This window comes from Balearica regulorum, chromosome 3 (assembly GCF_011004875.1).
Source record: "Balearica regulorum gibbericeps isolate bBalReg1 chromosome 3, bBalReg1.pri, whole genome shotgun sequence".
Classification (NCBI taxonomy): domain Eukaryota; kingdom Metazoa; phylum Chordata; class Aves; order Gruiformes; family Gruidae; genus Balearica; species Balearica regulorum.
Window position 1 is genome coordinate 98,182,304 of NC_046186.1, and position 20,513 is coordinate 98,202,816.

The 20,513-nt window shown below is 38.4% G+C and overlaps 1 protein-coding gene across 6 annotated transcripts in view; it reads left to right on the forward strand.

Moving 5' to 3' along the window:
- THADA (THADA armadillo repeat containing) overlaps positions 1-20,513 on the forward strand; it is a 166,150-nt gene that overhangs the window by 90,511 nt on the left and 55,126 nt on the right. For 3 of the 6 annotated variants that reach the window (XM_075749132.1, XM_075749134.1, XM_075749135.1), the window contains 2 exons: positions 11,535-11,650; positions 19,713-19,784. The exons of 1 other annotated variant lie outside the window; for it this stretch is intronic. In XM_075749132.1, the coding sequence (XP_075605247.1) occupies positions 11,535-11,650; positions 19,713-19,784 (188 nt within the window). Of the gene's footprint in view, positions 1-3,300; positions 3,382-11,534; positions 11,651-19,712; positions 19,785-20,513 lie in introns of those variants that run through there. 2 more of the 6 variants (XM_075749133.1, XM_075749138.1) reach the window with 2 other exon arrangements.

Sequence of the window (20,513 nt, forward strand, 5' to 3'; positions counted from 1 at the left end):
AGTAACTGTTGATTTTAGTGGGCGCTCTTGCAGCACCTGGTAAAATAAAAAAGTGATGGGACTCTGGCAGTGGAGCGGTGGATGGAGATGAACACAGGCAGGACCAAATTGGTGCTGATTGTGAAGGGGAAGGACACTGAAGATCCCATCCAGATAGTCTGAGGACCTTGTGTTTGGTGTTTATTTGCAAGAAAAAGGGTGTGAAGTATTCTGATAGCTCCTTGCATCACTGGTGCAGAATTGTTTTCAGCTGCCCTGAGCAAATCTGGCCTGTAGGGAAATGGGTGCATTGTCTGGTTGTGGCTCTCATTGCTAGTTCTGAGGCTTATTTCTGTAGGCTTGTACTCTGCCAGCAGCTTGTGCGCAGCAGTCCACATCCAGCTGATCATCACTAGCCCTCTGGGCGTTGCAGCAGCCACAGATCAGCTGGTGATCCTCCTGGAGCCGTTTCAGTAAAAAGGAGTAAGATTTGCTCAATTTAAATAGCAGGCCTCTGCTAACCTAACTTGTGTGACTGAAGGGAGTGGAGAGTTTGCTTTCGTTACAAGCCTGGCTAGGAGGTTTGAAGTTGTTCAACGCTGCATCCTGCTGAAGTTTGACAAGTGGTGGGCATGGTAACATCTACCTTTGGCACGGCTGTGCTCAGAAGGCAACCTCTACGCAGTACAATGTCCAAAGTGAGGGAAGGGTTAAGCTACAACAGCTTTAAAAAATTGTTCTTAGAACTGTTTTTAGAGACAGTGAGACAGCTGTACTCCTGGGATAATGAAATCAAAGGCAAATGTTGGAGAAGGTGGCCTTGAGTAAGGAAATGCGTTGGAAGAACTTGCTTTTCAAAAAAAAAAAAAAATCTGCCATAAAATCTGTTGCTGTTGACATTCGCTTTTGTCAAAAGCACATCTTACCAATTGCATGCTAGTGGAAGAGAGAACGAGAAAAATAGTAATAAAGAACAGATCTTCCTGAACAGCTTCTTATGCCTCTGAAGAGCTCCAGCAAATTTCATCGTTGTTCTTTGGAACTTGTCTGTTACTGGTGAATCGCAGAGACAGCGTTTGTCTGCCATGATCCTGCTTATTGTAAAACAAAGTGTGTGAGCTTACTACAGTTCAGGAAATGTTTGATAGCTTTGAGTTTGGCACTTTCTGTGATAGCGTAGGATGCTTGTTTGTCTGGGGAAAAAGAATCCACAAGGCGATGAAGCTTGGTGGCTAATTAAAATCAGAAGGAGTACTTGAGCTGTTTGGGGGAGATTTAATCAGCCGACTAGCAAGATTAAACTTTGGGAACAAAAGAGAAATATATTGCAGGTAGAATTCTCAGTGTTCAAAGCAGAGATGCAAAATTCATTAATGTTGTTCTCTGATTATGCAGTTAGCCCTTTCCTTGCCCTTAAGTTTACCTTGGCTAGGGCACTTGCAGTTAAATGGCACTGTGAAAATTACTGGAAAACATTAACATTAACTTGTTATTGTAAGTTGACATCATGCTGAGCCTGATGGGAAGTAAAAATTTATAAATAGCTTGTCCGTCTGCGTAAGGCAAAAATCTGCTGAGTTTCAGCAGTAGCATGATTCGTGTATTTGCTGTAGTTAAAGTTTCATCATAAGTGATCTATGTTTCTATGAACTTCATGGTTTCAAAAAGTATATGATACCAGTAGAAAACTTCAGGAAGATCAGTGGTCCAAAGCTGATGAAATCTAACAAAATACTGTCCATATTTTCTGTGTGGTTTTGGTGGTACAGTCTACATCTTCCTGGCACACATGTGTTCTGCCCACTGTCTTCTCTGGAGAGCAAAGTACTTTCAAAAAAGTATATTTAAAGCATAATTTAGTCATTTTTTTTTCTCCTCACATAAATTCTCATGCACATGCCTACTATCTGTGAAACAGAACTTAAGGGATCTGAGTTAAGTCTGTCTCTGAGATGCACCCCCTGTGGATTTTTAATAAATCACTTAATCTCTCCTCGCCTGCAAGACTTTCTTCTATAATAATCCTTTTGGAATGGGGGGGGGGGGGGAGACTACAAAAATTGAGGAGCAATATGCCATTACATAAGTAAAAGCTTTATTTTTTCATCATTCGTGTAAAAATAATAAAAGGATGATTTGTATTTTAGGAAGCCAGTTTTCTCTCAGGTGATCTTCCCTGTTGGAAAGAAGCTATATCCACATCCTCCGGTGCCAAATACTACTACCTTGTAGTACAGCGAGACTAAAAATATAGGAGGGTTGTTTGGCTGAGGATTGTCTTGTCCCTCTCATGGTACAGCTCAGTGGGATCCTCTTAGGTCAATTACTTTCTAGATGTTACTGTAATTTAAAAAAAAAAAAAAAAGTTTGCATTACCTGCACCTTCCTTTGTGCTATTGTCCCATATACTGCCTTTGTAAAGCCGAACTACTCACTATTAATGTTTATACTTCGAATTCAGTTTGACTTATCTATAAGTTAGGCCCACACATTCGCTGTGTACTCTAGACACAAAGTTAGCTTTCTTGCAGGTTTCAGTTGCATGTTCCTTCCCTGTAGGGATAACTTTGTCAGAGGAAAATTCTTGTGAGATCTACCTGCATTCAGGTGTATTACTGTACAGTGGCGGAGTATGGCATTTGGGTTCAGGGTCTAGGCACCAGCTTGGATAGTGTTTGGTTTGTCTGTATAGCTGCAACTCCTAATGTCCCCGTTGTTACGAGCAACTAATTGTGTGAGAATTTTCTTTAAGGGAGGGACGTTTTCCCTATTATTTGCACTCGAAGAGAGGTGCAGCAATCCCTGCCACAGAAGAACTTCCATGAAGTTCAGCAGGCTTTGTAATGTTGGCTTAGAGTTCAGATCAAAGAGTGCAATTGGCAATATTGGGGTTCTCAGATGTAAATGGAGCCATTAAAAGTGACAACATGCTTGTAAATACACAGCAATGGAAGGGGACGTTGATCCTCGTACTCAGAGGCACATACAGCTACAGGTTATGACTGACTTGATGTATGAATGGGGAAGAGCTTTTGGAAAATGTAATAGGACCCTGAAATGCACCACCTTTTTATTTTCATGGGTAGAGCTACAAGTACTTGGGCATTTCATGTGGGACATCGTTCCTCAGACTTTAAAAATACTGAATGTTTTTCTTTTGAGAGACACCTGTATACGTATTTTCTCTTCTGTAAGTTTAAAATCATTAGCTGAGAGAAGAAAATTGTTTTCTGAAGCTGCAAGTTTTACTTTATGCTATAACGTGAATTTAGGGAATCAAAGCATCAAATCAATATAGCTTACTTCTAATTATTTTCTCAGCTTGTGTGTTAATGCAGACATTCCTGAGACAGAAGATCACCTCTGCTGAAACCAGCAAAGCCACAGGGTCAAGTAACAGCGTACTTCTGAGCACTCTTCATAAACATGTCCATAGTGACTGTGTCTCTTACCTGTCAGCTTCTTGGTGTCAGTCAGATAGCTGTGTCCATTAATATTCCTCCTAATTGTAAATATCCCTCAGTAAACAAAGATGTGTACCTTGGTCTTTTACTTGAATTTTGTCTCCTTCATGTGGATGTGTACAGGATAACTGTGTTACGAGGACGTAGTCTGGGAAAGGATTATTTTAAACTGTTTTACCACCACCCCCCACAAAAAAAAAGAAAAAAAAAAAAAAGCTGTTTATTGGAGAGGGAAAGCTTTATGTCCTTTGAGGTAGCTGGATTAAGACAGTGATGGGTGGGTTTTTATGATGGCAGGGTATAGACTTGGCAGAACAGACTTCATTGTATCCTTCCTGCTGTTTATTCTGATCTGAAGTACAGGCTGAGCACAATTTTTAACTGCTTCCAAGGCACGGTCTGCTGCGTTCATTTCTCTAGACTTTCAGGTTTTGGTTACATGCTGCTGGGAAGGTATCAGGTATGTTTGCAGAGAATGTAAATGCCACCAGCCCCACAGTAGCTTCTTTCACCTCTGGTCCAGCCGGCTGGTGAGGAGGATGTGTGAGAGACCCTTACTCATCAGTCAGCTTTACCTTTTCTTAGCGCCGTCTACTTATTGGGGTTTTCTGTTTTCTCATCAGCCATAAGTGTTTTGGTTGGGCTTCTCTGCCCAGCACATGTACCTTTAGTTATAAGATGAATAATAGCTGAAAAAGTACCTTAAATCCTAACGGTAAAAATGTCCTAATAATTGTAAAGGTAGACCTGGTGTCAGGTTTCTGTGCGTGTAGGCAAACAGTGTACTTTTACGAGAAAATTCAGCTATGGCTCTCAGGTAAATAACACTAATGAATATGATGTTAGCTGGCAGCAAACTTCTCATTGTTTTGTTTTCTCCTAATACAGAATTTGAGTTGCATGCAGAAATTTTAAACTGGAATTCAATTTCACCCTGACTGAAATAGGAAGAAAAAAACTAAGAAAAATGGTATTGCAGATGGTATTGCAAGAACTTTGATCTGTGAAATTTCACATTTGCTGGCTTGTTTTAGACAAAAGCAGGAGTTTATCTTCAATTTTAAGAACACGTTTATAATAATGGATGTTTTGTATATATCTATCTATCAAATGAAAAAAAGCTACTTTGCTATTTTTCAGCATTTTGTGCCTTTCATTATGGCACCTTCATAATTTTCAGATTATTAAACAGCTGTGTTATTCTTGCTCAGTTATATAGAGTTAACTAGTATTGTATTTTTATTCATAACTTTAGACGCTGTCATACCTTATTTTACAACTTCTTAATTCAATCAAAACGTGCTTGCCTGCATTTTAATTAACACAACTTGATTGTTTTATAAACCCAGCTTTATGAATTTTGATGGATATATTTGGAAGAAGGATTTAAAAGCCTTACTTTCTCATGAATAATAAACCAAAATTGTGTAATTAGATGATGAAATGTGCTGACAAAACAAAGCTGAAATTATGGAAAAATTGAATTGTGAACCAGCTGTTGCTTTAAAGGAAGAAAAAAATTTATACAGTTTTCAGAAAAATATTTGCAAAGGGAAGTATTTCAACTTGAGATTGAGTTTATTAATTCATAGAAAAAATCGAGGAAGCAATATTCTTATGTAGTAATCATATAATTTATATTTGGCTGAAATAATAATATGATCTGTTAGTTGTGAAATTACCATCACGAAATTAAGGACTTCAAAGAAAGGAGGTGGTAGGAACAAAGAGTGATGCTTATAATAATCTGGTATATAGAAATGATCCAGGACTATGAGAACAATGTAGTAAATGGTGGCTTTTCTAACACATTTGTTTGAGGATGGCAAGAGAATTGATAAATATTTGAAATTCCTCTTCAATACATTGTCATTTAAATGTGGAAATAAATTCAGAATATTTGCTCTGCCCCCACAAACACCTTCTCTCTATTCTTCTCATAGTGAAAATACCTCAGAGGAAGGAAAGCCTTAATGTTTGTAACAGAGTTGATGTATCCACACAGTTGCTAAACCTCAGTGTGGCAAAGGATGAATCATACGCCGTGAGAACGCAGGACACAAGGATGCCGCTAGCGCTGTCTGGCGCAACACATTTGAGTGCTGTTGTTCTCTACTAATTTTTAACTATTACCCTGCAACTTGTGTAGCTGCTTGTGTTTGCAAGAGTAACATGAACTGCAGGGACTGAGTTCATACCATGCTTGCTGCTGATAAAATATTACGTTTATTTTTCACAAATATAAATTGTTACAGACCAGGATGATATCAGAAGGTAACCAGATAGTTATAAACTCTCCTGTCTATTTTTGTGTAGATATCTTTTTGGAAAACTGGGGGGAGGTAGTTGAGATTTTTAGTCCCATTGTAATTGTTTTTCCCTAGAGATAATTTTTGTAACTTTGAACTTTTTATCATCCTAATAAAAATGCCTTCACCTGTCACAGCAGCTTGCCAGTTTTTATCTACGTGGTTGTAGTAAAAAATGAAAAATTGGGCCTCACTTTCAGAATGCAGAGATAACTTGGCAGTTGTGTTTATCATACAAGAAGAATAAAGTTTTATCTGCCTTTAAATGAGAGAAGAAAAGAAATAACATGTTTGAGGTTTTCTCACTGGCTTGTTAATACTCAGGCAAAAGCTTTTGATGGAACAATTCTGAAAAAAACACATTTAGCTTAGTGCAGTAATCGTAGTGCTGCCATTTTGCAAACACCATTTTTTGGCTTTCCTTGTTGCTTCTCCATAGCTTGGTGAGTGGCATATTTTTCCAAGCTTAGTATTTACACAGTGTTTTCTTTCAGCTAGTGAAACATCTGTATTCTTTGTGGTTTTTTAGGGAGTTAAATGATCTATGCTAAGAATGTAAAGTTTAGGGTGATGTCAGTTTGCCCTTTTTTTTTCCGTGTTTTTTTTTGTGTTTTTTTTTTCCCCTCCAAGAAGCTCTGAAATGAACACTGGGAGCTTTGTTTCAATCTTCCACTTAGGAATGTGAGTATCTGTACTGTATATTTAATTTCATCCAAACATAGCTGAGGGCATGCATGCAGAAGTTTTTATTGCTTCAGGTCAGCGTAAGGGGAGAAAAGTTTAACTTTGCTACTTCACTGAGAAGTGTGCAATTATAAAACCTTCCACATGTTTTTGGAAAATCTCATTGTGTAAAAGAGACACTTTGTGCAGCACCATGTTGAAGGCTGTGCTTTCTTTTAAATATGAATACGTGCGCATGCACACCAAGTATCCACCTAATCTTTATTTGATGTCTGAAGTTAAAAAGTTTATTGTAAATTTCAGAAACGTTAGTCCCTCCTATAAAATTAATGCTAATGCTACAAAATGTTAATTTTAATTTGTTAGACAGAAAGCGTGTCACAATAGATCAGCTTTGTGGCTATTACAAGCTTGTGTTATATTTGCAGTGTCTCTACGTATGCAGGACAGCTCTTGGCATCAAAAAAATTTAAAGGCGCTTGCTAAATTTTGTGTTTTATATAAGTTTTCATCCACCATTGCATTGCTTCATTATTCTAATAGAGTATTTCACAGCTTGAATACAGCAATTTGAGCTGATATGAGAGCCGCTGAAGATAATCATCAGCTTCTAATCATAGCAAAGTTGATGTGGGAGAGAAAAACGTCTCTTCCTGCTTCTCATGATTTATATTTTTGACTTAGCTGATGTCTAATCATTGAAGTATTTATTTTTTTAAAAAAGTAATGTACATTTTTTTTACTTGATCATCCAAAATGAACACTTGGAAAATAGCAGATGTTATGTCTTAAGATCTGCTTGGGTACAAAGAAAACACTCAACTTTCTCATGTCATGACTGGGAGAAACAGAGGTCTCTGTGTTGCATTTGAAAGTGTGCTGTTTGGTGGGGGATGGATGTGAACAGGACAGAAGGATGTGGGTGCTGATTGACCAGCAGGGAACCAAGCCGGCTGTTTCCTTTTTTTACCTCTTCCCTTCCTCGCGCTCCTCCACTTTTTCCCGTTTTCTTGAGGCTTTTACAGCTGAAGAACAAGGATGAAGCATGGACAATGCCAAGGAAGGGAGGGGAAGGTGCTGGAAGTTGAGAATAGCTGGAGAGTAGAACACGGCTTCCATTCACTGGCCTGCTGGGTCCTTGGGTTTTGCTAATTAGGACACAGTGTCACACCTGAGCTGGCTTGGAGCTTTTTGGGGGGCTGGGTGTGTGTGGTGTGCGTGTGTTGTTTTTTGGTTTCTGCTGTGTTATTCTGCACTAAGAAGTCTTCCCATGCTGATGGTTTTACCTGCAGCAGGTTAGGACTAGCATGCTAGCTCAGAGTTAGTAGAACCTCATGGACCAAAGGGTCTCAGAATGGTAAATCGCTGGACGCTGTTACCCAGTATGTATCCGAGTATCTGGGCTTCCCACGGCTTGCACTGTTTTAACAACTCTTGCCCAGGTTGACGAGCAGTTTCTACAGTCCTGCTGGTGTATTTATGTGACTCCTGAACAGACTGCTCAGGGAAAGAAAAGGTTTTTGAGCTTCCAGGAACTCACCATTTTTAATTGCAGGGTTCCAGAGAACTTCAGACAATACCTTGGGTGTTGTATCTTCAGTCCTACTAAAAAGACTCCCAACATCTCAAAGATGCTTTCAGGCTGCTTTTTTGGTGTTTAGTTCATGTCAAATTCAAAGATAAACACTGTCATCCTGTAAGTCTTCATAAACCTTCCTCTACAGACAGTGCAAATCTTTTGTAAAAATACCTTTAAAAGAGAAAATGTCATTACATTAATGTATTGCCTTAGTGTCATAAAAAAAAAATCTTACACCATTGTAAGGAACACCATGACCTCATGGCATTTATGTGTGAGGAGTTTAGCAGAGGATTTTAAATCGAGTAGTATTTCAGGCTTGAGGAGAGCCATATGCTGGAAAGCCTGTCTATTTTATTACTTATATCAAACAGTCTCATAAAACTTGCTACCTCCCCATGCAAACATTGCCTGTCTTGTAGTCTTAGATCATGGAAGCTACAGCAATATTACTATAAGCCAAAGAATGACGTGTCACACATGATGGAAGTGAAGAACTACTCGGGTTAACTTCTACAGATTGGTTAGTGGGTTGCCTCCAGTTTTATCTTACATAAAGTATGACTTTGACTAAAACATGCTGACATCAATTATAATTTCAGATTTCGTTGAGGCATTCTAAAGTCTTATGCTGAAAAAACAGTAAGCTTTCTAGGTCTCTCAAATTTGGTGAGGGGACTTCAATAAATGATAGAGAGCTTGCACTGAAAGAACGAGAAAAATCAGGATTTCGCATATGTCAAAAGTTGGAACAGGGTAAACTGTCGTAGTTGAACATTGATGAAAGCCAACATTTTTCAAGAGTTAATCAAACTCGTATGTGAGTTGCACCTTCTAATTCTACTGCTTAAATATGGCTCATGTCCTCTGATTTTATCATCTGAATAGTATAAAAAGGATATAGTTCATATAGAGACTGAACTGCAGAGGAGTTTTGATTGTGTTTTCAGTACTGAATTTCCTACCTGGACTAATTTAAATCCACAAATTTTATCTACTTAGTATGCACAGTTCTCCCTCTCTCAAGACCTTTTGCTTGAAGTATCAAACTGCTTAGGTTTCCTCTGTCTTTAGAAGGGAGGCACTTTGAGAGTTGTTTTCAAAGCTGAAGAGATTAATTTAAGCTTCTAGGAAAAAATATGATATCCTCTTTGTAATTGTGAAGCAGGTTTTATATTATTGCTTAGAGGTAAATCCCTGCTCGTTCCTGGAAATGAACACAAGCACAGAAGAAAAAAATCAGAAAGGTTAAGGCACCAAATGGTTTTCCACTAGCAGAGGATATGAAAGGCAATAAGAAGAGCTTCTGCATGTGTATTATTTTCCTTTTTCATCCCTTTTGTTCTATAGTGTCCATTACGTAACAGAGATCAAGGGCAAGACACAAAAATACAGAGAAACTAGTAGCAGTGGCAGCTTTGTGCATTGGTTTTCAGGAAGAAGGTTAATTTGAGTAGATACTTATGTAAAGCGTTTTAATGAGCAGAGTTGCACGGTCAAGAGCAGGCTAAAGAAGAGGATTCAAGGTGGAGGTCTCTGATGACATTCAAATGTTTGCAAGCTTGCACTTTTGCAAAGCACTTCGTAGAAGGAAATCAAAATTCAAGATGATCTTGGAAAGACCATCTTAGAAAGGTGGTCTGCCATCAACAAAATGGTGTTCAGTACAGAGGACTTCAGAAGATTTAAAAAACAGCCAGCCAGCTATCTTTCCAGGATGTCTCTTGCCTACAGAGCACCTGCTAACGCAGGGAGACGAGAGTTTATTTCATTGTTCCTGTCAAAGGGGTCCCAGTGGGATCTCTGTGTTTAATAAGTACCTCACCAGGAAAAAATCTGGACTGACTGAAGAGCGTCCAGAGAACAGTTGTTTTCCGTGAGGGTGGGAGTGGAGAGGAACACCTTACCTCAAGAACTTGGATTTTGAGGGTGAAACACTAGAAGAGGTTGCATACAGATATTATGGAATCTGTTTCTTGGCTGTTTTCAGGATTGGGACCGTCAGGCATTTGTTTCATTGGAGAATGTTTAGACCCTGCCTCAGTGTTTGTGTGGATTAGATAGTCTCTTGACATCTCTGCTGTTCTGTTTCTGCGCTTACTTGAAACCACTGCAGCTGTTTTCCACTTGAATAATTTCACAAAAAATAACCCAGATGAAATTGTGTCAAGTTAATGCTATGCGGCAGTGCTTGTGTTTCCAAAACAAGCAAACAAACAAAAAAAAAATATAACCCCTGGAGCAAGTGACAGCTGGAATGCGGGAAACCAAGATCTGAGATGTAAAAATCTGGACATCATGGTTTTTCTTTTCCCAAAGTGAAATGAAGGCCCTAGCTTGATCCGTTAGTCATAAAATTGTCACTTTACAAGTATGAAGTGCTAATACTCTCACACGTTAAGAGTGTTTCCATATAAAATGCTTGCGTACGTATTTTCAGAAATGGTCTGATAACACCTTTAAAGCTTCTGAAATTCTGCACATCACCAGTTTCAATAAATAATAGGAGATGTACTTTTTCAATTGGCATATAACTGTCGTGTCTGTCAATGTAACTTGTCCATGTAGGCAAACAGACTTTCAAATTTGGAGGCTGTAAGGCAAGTTAAAGAAAGAGGGAGAGTTAGCACCCTGTTCCTCGTATTCCAGCTTCCAAATTGCACATGCGTGCAGAACTCCTTAACCCCAGCAAGATCTTTGCCTTTAGGCTTCAGTACTGCACAGTTTATCTCCATGTTTTTCTGTTTAGAAGTTAACTCACCTGGGTATTGCCCGGTCACTTGCATGTGAATGGGAAAGGTAAAAACTGAGTGGGATGATAATGATATAGGCGTCATCCCTTGTGTCAGAAGTGTGTGTCACGCACCTGCTCCTGCGTGCAGAGAGGATGGGTTCTACAGGGGCTGGGCTTGAAAAGTCCCTCTCCACTGTGCAGTTGGTATCAGCTTTCATATATCATCCAATATTTCCTTTCATGCTTATATTCTGGATGACCTATACATCTTTTTTTAACTGCATTTTTTTCCTCAGCACTTTTCTATATATTCAATGCTACTTGGACAACCTGTTTTTAAATGGCAAAGGAAGGTCTCTAAGAAGAGAAATTACGTGCTTTAACTGTCTAACCAGAAAGCTACAGGTCATGCTTTCTATTTTGGTATCTTGAATTCTTTCCTTCATGGTAGCTAGGATGTGACTACTAGGCTTTTACATGAAGCTCTGGAGGAGATAGCGCCATCAGTGTGCAGGGTTCATTGGGCTGTCCTCTGCTTGCTTCGGAGGTTAACAGCTTCCAGCGCTTTCCATGTTTTGTTGTTCAATTACTGTGAAAAGTGAATTTTAAAGAATAGACAATTCAAGGATTCCATTTGCTGTTATGCCAAATGAATAGACGTTTTTTCTTGAGTAATAGTTGTTGACTTTGCAGGTGGTTGTTTTCATCTTACGGTTATTTGGAGGAGAAGCAGTGGCTAGAACTCTAGTTTTCATTTTTTTAATTATTTTTTTATTATTATTTAGGTTTTTCACTTGCTGCAGTCGTACTTAGAATCAAAACAGCTCGTTAGTTTGGACTTTCAGCAGGGACTGGGTGACATCATTACCTGTATAAGAACCAAACTGTGGTTGGCTAAAAGGTAAGATAAAACGCAAGGTATGTGTGTTTATACATGTATGGAAGGCTTGGCTGATGAGGTTTTTTTAAGTTACTTTTTATTTTGGCAAGGTGGACAGATTTATTTCTCTAGAAGCATGTAAAATGTAGATGCCTTATTGGCTTGCTGGTTTTTTAATCCAGTTTTTTGTGTTGTTTTTGGTGGGGTTTTGTTTTGTGGGGTTTTTTTGTTTGGGGGGGTTGGTTGGGGGTTTTGTTTTGGTTTTTTGGTTGGGTTTTTGAGGTGGTTTTTTGGTTGGGTTTTTTTTTTGTTTGGGGGTTTTTTTGGTGTTTTTTTTTTTTCCTTCCCAAAAAGTAAGGGATGAAAAATCTTAAGTATACTTTACCTCTGTGCATTACTGGTTTTCAGTCTTCTCTTAGTTCGTTCTCAGCTAAATGTAAGAGTCCAGTCATTTAAAAAAAAAAAAAAATAGTGTGAATGAAAATGCCTACAGAAGCAGCCCTTCTGAGGAAGGGATGAATGTTGCTTCTGGGCTAAGAAAAATATGCCATATATACAAGGTTTTTATGTTACTATTTTCTCTGACTTTGACCTTTACAACAAAGTAGTAGGAAAATGTCATAGCAATTGTTGAAACTATCAAAAGTATTTAGGTGCCCACAAACAATCCAAGATAGTTTTGGAAACATTTTCCTTAGGTTTCTGTGAAAGGATCTTCAGATGACCTACATAGTGCAATCAAGAAACTTTTTTTTTCTTCTTTTTTCTTTTTTTCTTCCTTTTTCTTTTTTTCTTCCTTTTTCTTTTTTTCTTCCTTTTTCTTTTTTCTTCCTTTTTTCTTTTTTCTTCCTTTTTCTTTTTTCTTCCTTTTTCTTTTTTTCTTCCTTTTTCTTTTTTTCTTCCTTTTTCTTTTTTTCTTCCTTTTTCTTTTTTTCTTCCTTTTTCTTTTTTTTATTTTTTTTAAATCCACTTAATCTCATCAATTGCTTTTGAAAATTCCCACCAGAAACTTTAAAGAAATCAGTTGTGGGCAGCAAGTCCTTGCATGGATAAATAACAGGGTAAAATGTTCCAGAGTACAGTTTGCACAGTGGAGGGAGGTCACCAATGCAGCCTAGTGTGGATCTCTGATAAAACCTACGTTGCTTCATGATCATTAAAAGCAAAATCATAAGTGATTTGGAGAAGGGAGGTCACTAGCATGTCGAGGAAGTCTTCTGACAGTGTCGACTGAGTTGGGGTAATCAAAATACAGTGGATCTTTGAGAATTATAGAAGATGATGTATCCTGAGAGAGTGAGAATGATGATAGCAGATAAAACTTGGTGTAAATAATTGTGAAATGATGCACATGAATAAAGCAGTCTGGACTTCACTTGGGGAAAGAATGGTTGACGGAGCACATTTTTCGTTTGAAAAAAATCACTCTAATTCTTGGTAGAGCCCAAGAGGGGAGGGGGCAAATATAATTTAAAAAAAATGCAGAAGAAAACAGAAAACACGCTTAGGTTTGTGTATTGATCTGTGTTGTATATTTGAATATTATGTAAATCCCAAAGAAGATACAGTAGAAATGAGGAGCAATAAAAAGACGAACAATAAGTACAGAATAGTTTCTAGATGGGGAATGACTAAAATAGGCTGAGATTTTATCTTTTTTTTTTAGCCTGGAAAAGGGACAACTGAGGGATGACATGGAAAAAAATACTAATACTGTGAGTCACATGGAAAGGAGAGAGGTAATTAGCACCCCTGCCAAGGTGGCAGATTTAAAAGAAACAATTACATTTAAAAGAAACAATTACATTTTTAATGTAATTTTAGTTTAGCTATGCAATTCCCTGATGCAAGATACCGTGGACTTTAAACCTATCTGAATTTTTAACAAATGGTTGAAGAGAATCATGGAAAAAAAGCCCAGTGAGGTTACTAAGTATGTAGATATCACAGTTGCGGAAGTTTTCCGCAACCTTCAAGGTTGAGAGAGAAGTTTTTGGCAAGTATCGCTATTCTTATGCTTCCCTTTCCTGTGCATCTGCTGTCTGCCCCAGTTGGAGATATCACGGTGGATTTGGTGGACCTTTTGACTTGACTCAGCATAAACATTTTTAAGTCTTTAAGTTAGAATGGTAATTTACTTAATTAAATTAAATCCATTGATACTCTTATAAAGAAAAAACCCCGAACACCGAATACCAAATTCAGTAGAAAGATACTGGTGCTAAATGATTCAAACCTCTTTCTCCTGCAGCAAATATGTAAGGGACAGGCTCTGTTCATTACAGATTTTAAGTAAATTCTATGTCGTCAAAGTATTTTTTTGGAACTGGCCTTTTTAATACATTAGTCATATTAGTGCTGACTCTTTTTCTTTTTTTTTTTTTTTTTTTTTTTTTTTTTGGTATTACCTCCAGAAAGGAAATGTTTTCAGACTCTCTCTAAGGAATCCTGGTACATGGTATAGATATTTGCCTGAAGATATGTATTTTTTCTTTCACTTGCTTGTAAAAAGCCACAGCTATATGTGTTAATATTAACCCTCTGTCAGTAGCATGTTTTCATTTTGTCAGTTTGTTGTAACCTCCTTTTCATATTCAGTTAATGCTATAGATAAAGGTTTTTTTAAATGTCTTTCTCTCCATATTATACAATTTTATATTACAAGCACATAGGTTTGCAACACTAAGTGAAGGTATTGTTTTTTCTACAGGCAGAAACTCTTTTTGCAAATTTCCAATGCACTTTATCGTTCTCTCTGAGCCCATACAGCCCTATGTCCTTAGGCACACTTTGAGCTAAGGTGTGTTTTCTTTTTTCTTTCTTTTTTTAAGTCTTAAAAAACCAAGTAAAATGTCCACGAAATGTTTAGTAACCAAATTTACTTCCAAGTATGTTTTAAGTTTAACACTACAATAAGTGATAAAGCTGAAAAAATTAGCCTTCTGCTTGAGATAAATATGTTCAGTATGGTGTGATTTCAAAACAAAACAGCCCAACAAACAGCCCAAAGAAACAAACAAAGATGTTGAAATAAATGATAGTTTCTGGTAGTTTTAGTCTCCCACATTCAGCGTGCGGCTTTTATATTTGGCGATGTGGAGCTGAGCAACCGTTCTGTGATGAATGGGGGGGTTTGGGGGGGGGGGGGTGGTTGTTGTTGTTTTCTCCTTTGCTTGTATTAAAAGAGTTTGGGGAGGCTGCTTGGCAACGGAGTTGGGAAACTCAGTCCGTCTGTGCAGGTTTCTGACTGTTGGGAGAGCGTGTTGGGAAACCAGCACTTCATTCGTGCCTGGTGTTAGACTTGTCGCTGTGCATCTGCTGCTGGTCGCTCTCGGAGAGGGTGCTGGCTGCCTGGACCCTTGGTCCACGTCCAGGCATTCTTACCTTCTTTCTGTTCAGGCAAAGAGAAGGAGTACCACAGAGAGAAATGAATTCATCTCCGTCTGTTTCTTCTGCCTTTCTCATACGGAGATAACTTAGTGTGTCACCAATGCTGTAGTGCAGGGATTGTTTGAAAAGAGGGTATTATAGGCACTCAACTATTAATCTTAAATGGGTTAAAAAAGTTGAAGTAACAGGACAGTAGCTCATGAATTTGGGGAAATGGTGAATTCTTTCCAAACATCAGTCTTCATTCACATTTCTGTGCTAGTTCTGTAAAGTTCTTGCTGATGTTCTTTCAACTACGTATTCCTTTGTACTATGGAACAAACTTCTCTAAGAAACTCTCATTTAATTACAAAAATTTGGATTGTGTAAGTACCTCTTAAAAATGAGGCTCAGTTGTCATGTATATATTTGGAGGAAAGATTGTCTGTCTTTGCTGTTTGGCAAACTGGGGAGAGGGTTTATTTGGTTGGGGTTTTGTTTAACCTTTTCAGGGCCAGAATGTAATTTTCTTTCATCATAATGTTTTGGTGTACTCAAGAAGCTATTGCACATTCCCTGTAATATACAAATCTGTTCTCCCTCCTCCACTTCTCTGATTTTGCTTTAGAAAATAAAATAGTGACTTGCGTTCCCCAAACAGAATTTCATAAACCATTCATTATTTCTGACTAGTATTTTCTGTCTGTTGCTTTTTCCCCTTTGTAGCATGTATTAGAGTATCAGAAGAAAAAAAAATTTCCTCCACCTTCCTTGTTGTTTTTTTTTTGTTTGTTTTTTACACCTTCAGAGTACTAACTTTTTTGAATATTCAAAAACAGTATTTCCATTTTTGATGTTTTGATGAATGAGACCTGCCTTCTCAAAGTGACATTGGAAACTTTTCACTTTCAGGTTTATACCTTTTGCTGGTTTTTATTTTGTTTCAGAATATGCTTATTTGTTAGTCTAAAGTGATTCACTAATGTTACTGCTTCCCTCAACCCCAGACCAGTGTTTTGTTTATTGTATTTTTTGCAAGTGTGGGAGATGCAGGTTGTTTGAGAAGAACAGAAATTAAGAAATCTGCCTTGTTGGAGAACTGAGGTGATGGAATGAAGTGATGGAAATTAGTCTGGTGAAAGCTTTAAAAAAATAATATATCAAGCTAATCCTTTGAAGGAGTTCAAAGCTCTTTCATATGAATTTAAAAAAAAAAAAAGTAGTGTTTAGCTCAACTGCATACCAAGGAGTTACAAGACTAACTCTAGGTGCCTTCTGCTTCATAAGTACAGAAAACTAAAAGAGCAGCCTTTGGAGCTGGTAATTTGTTATACAGAAGTCCCGGAAATATCTGTCTTGTTTCATTTGTAGCCTTTGGCATGGCAAAGTATTGGTATTGGAAACTTTGTGAAATCATGTCATTGCACAGCTTTGCTGTAGGATGCTGTCTTCCAGTGCTTTTAGTTTGATTTTTTTTTTTTTCCTGCCTTCCTTCTTACTGAAGACCACAGGAGGGGGAAAAAGACTTTGAGGTTCTGCCAGAAGTCAAATAATACATTCTGCTAACCTCTAGCCATGTGCCGTTTCTTAGCTGAGAGCTTGTCTGCACTGGGAAAGTTTACTTCTAAGAAGGCTGCTTTCTTGAAACAAACTTGCGTGGAATAGCCTTGTATAAAACCTGCTGGCTTTGCATTTTGCAAAGAGTCACCAGTTCGTCTGCAATGGACCGCCTGCAGTGCATGCTGTCAGCTTTATAACCCAAATATCCTGGGCTCTGAGGTGCTGCTGCTTAACTCTATGCTTTATGGATCGGACTGTTAAAAATACAAACGGGTCCTGATGTAGGGGCACAAGCGTCAAGCTCGGACCAGAAACACATGCAAAAGTTACTCCAAGCTCGGGCTCAAAATTAGTTTCGCTGTCCACTGAGATACTTGCTGCTCAGTTTTCTCCAGGCTGACTCTAGGATCATCCAGCTTTGAAGGAGGGAAATCTCACAGGCATTTTATAACACTACAGAGTACGTTATGGCCATGGCATTCCATCAAGCCTGTAGCGTCCCCTTTCCCCCCTCTGCTTTTGGGAGCGCTGTGTGAGTGACAGCAGGCAGACAACCAGTTTTAGCTCCTGCCTAGAAGGAGCTTCATGCGAGGTGCATTGAGACCATCTGTGTGGAAAGCAGGAATGTGGCTTCCCTGTGGTTTCGGGACTTCGTGGCTCAAAGAGCGTGACCTGAATAGGCCCTTATTCTTCTCATTGCCCCTCAGGAGAGACAGATGTAATTTTGAGTGAGCAGGCTACTAGGAAAAAATGGTGTTTTGTGCTCTTTATGGTGGCTGTATGGGAGTTTCCAGAGATGTGCAGGTCTTTCTAGATCCAGGTGCAAGATGCCCATGACTCTGCAGCTCTGCAAGCAGCCTCTGTGTGATTTTTGGGAGGAGGACATTACTTGGGAGCTGGAAGGGGCTTTTGTACTTTCAAAACCGCAAGAAGGCAATGACTAAAGAGAATCTAAGATCAACCTCCTTGGCAGAGTGGTCCTTCTCTTCAGATAGTTCCCTCTCCTCTTCCTCATTCACTACATCAAGACGAACCTTCTTGTCCTTCCAAACCCATGTCTGCTCTTGGCATCTTCCTAACTTTCCCATTTCTGTCTTTAAAGTCTACCCATTGAAAAGTGCAGTTAATTACCTTTGTTCAGTAGTGGTCTGTATGTATTATACAGCTGAGTTCAAAAATTGAGAAGTTTTAAGGACTAAGCCTTTCTCTATGGAAGTCTATTTACTAGGTTTCAAATTGAAAAGTTACTTTCTATCAGCTGGGTTGGAGCAATAGTTCATATGCGTGCTCTTCCACCTGCAAAACATCAAGGGAAAATTTTTGTTGTCCTGTTCCAGCTGAAAGCGAAGCATACCAGTACCAACAGTTACAGCACATCAGGTGCACAGTGGTAGTTTATTAATCTGCACTTTCTGACCCATGAGCCTAATTTAACCTGGTTTGTCTTTGCTTTTGAGAGCAGAGTTGTAACAGTTATGTCATTGTTCATAAATGTGTTCTTGGAGGTTTTGATGTAGATTTTAGGTGCTTTTGCATGCTAATTCAGGTTTCTGTGCTGCCAAGTCCGCTCTTTCACCAGTTTTGATAACGGTATCCTTTACACAGCTACAAATGGTTTATTTAGGCAGCTGGCAATTGCTTGTTTTGGAACACTTGCTTTGGGTATCTGTAGAGATGTTTAATCTTCAGACTGAGGTTTAAGATGTACTTTACATAAGATAAATAAAACATTCTTTGACTCTGGTTCATAGGTATACCCCTAACTTAAATATGAACATTCAGGGAATATTAAGAATTGAATATGGTGGTTTAAAATGTGTTCCCTCTACCAATGCAACATTCAGAGCAGGCACAAACCATGTATAATTACAGGTTTTGGACATAAATCCTCACTCATACCTGAAAACACTTTCCAATAAAGAACCAAAATAGTTTTAGCAGTTTGCTTCATTATAGGTGAAACCCCTGATGTTAATTGTGTAAAATATATTAAATTTGCACATGGGATTAGTTTGACCTCTTAAGTTTCCTAGGATGCTGCTAACGGATCACATGCGGTTCTCATTTAAGAGAACAAAAAAGAAAACAGACAGGATTATTTTACCAATCCAGTATGCTAAAACGGTATTTTATCAATCTGGTATGCTAAAAACAAAACACAGTCTTTCAGTATCATTCACCAAGGACAGCCAGAACACAAATTAATTTTTCCTAATAGCTGAAACTCAGGATGTTCTTGGTGGTATCACAATGAAAAAATAATTTGTGTGGCTTCTTTTTGAAGCAATAAATTCTCTGCCTTTACCAGGGAAAGTAACAGCAACATAATAGTCTGGCTTGGGTGGTGGTAGAAGAACTTAAATCACCAGACCAGCAACTTTCCCTTTGGACAAAATGCCGGCTATAATGTGGGATGAGCTGGTCTTATAGAATGGGCAAGTCAAGGGGACTGTGCACATGGTAATTGCTCCAAGAAGATCTTAACAGCACCAAGTAGGCAAGCAGATGTGCTGTTACTAGATGTTTGTATTTCTATGCGGGTGTTCCTGCGCTTCCAGGAACTCAGCAAGGATTACTTGGTAATGTAGGCTTCATTATTTTTTTTTTTTAATGCTTTCCATTAAATGTAGGTCTGTTGGCCGTGATGTTTGTTGATGTGCTGGTTTTGTATTACGTGGTTAAAAATGCTATGGACAAAGTTTAATAATTAAATCCATTATTAAAGAAGACAAAAGGAAGGCCATGCATGTTGATTCCGTGCTACAGATGTGGGTTCTGAGAGAAAATATATTAAAATATAAAGGCTGCATTCTAAACAAATATACCCCCAAAACCCTCAGTCTGTAGAGTATTGCAGAATTTGCAGGCTAATAACCAAAACAATGGGAGATTTAATCTGTTAATCAGCTGCTCATTGTGATTTCCATAAACTTTGTCACCTCCATGAGTGACAAATGATCATTTTCCAGATCTCTCTGCAGGTAAATGTGGTCAGTACAAGGCCAGCTTTGCCTGGTTCATCAGCAACCCTCCAAGGATAAAACTCCCTATGGATAGCCCCTTAAGGATTACGTAGAGTTGACTGTATCAAGGCTCAGACATCACAGAAGATGTGCTTCTTGGTGCATTTAGAAGATATTTTAACTGATTGCAGGTCATGTATCAGAAGAACCTGGCCACCAGAAGAAAGAATACTTTGCAGAGATTTGCCATTCTTCAGGAAGGAGTAAGCTCATAGACTCATAGAATAGTTTGAGTGGGAAGGGACCTTAAAGACCATCTAGTTCCAACCGCCCTGCCATAGGCAGGGACACACTCCGCTAGACCAGGTTGCCCCAAGCTGGAAGTTGATACAGAGGCAGAGACACGCTGTATACCTAAACTTTAATTGCCTGTCTGCCAGCCTGAAGAGCTGAGATTATGGAAGAGAAAGGCAGACTGGGAAGCTCAGAATAGGAAGGTGCATAGACCTCATCCCCAAGTACCAGCTGGCAATAGGACATCTTGGACTTAATCCAAATTCTTCCCTGCGTTTATGCTAGAGCTAAAGGTGAAATTCCAGCCTCAATTGTATGTAAAATATTGACTCATCAGAAATGTTTTTAAAGTTCACAAATACAAGAATTGTATTGTAAAAAGGCTTTTGCAATAGCATCCTGTGTGTTAGCTAGCATATGATGTTTAGGAAGCCAATTTGATTATCTGTCGGAAGCAAAAACTGTATGTAATATTGGTGGATAGAAAGTAGGAGAATTAGGTTTTAAATTCAGCACCAGCAGGCTGATTTATTTTCTGCCAGCTAAAATATAAAATTTAAAAGATGTTGCCAAGGGGGTTTTTTGACAGTAACATGTTATTTAAACAGAAGAATAGGGTGACATTTAGCTATTACAGATTTTCTTTTAATACAGGGTTATTCCTAAAATACTATTGATAAATGTAATCCTGTGAAAAG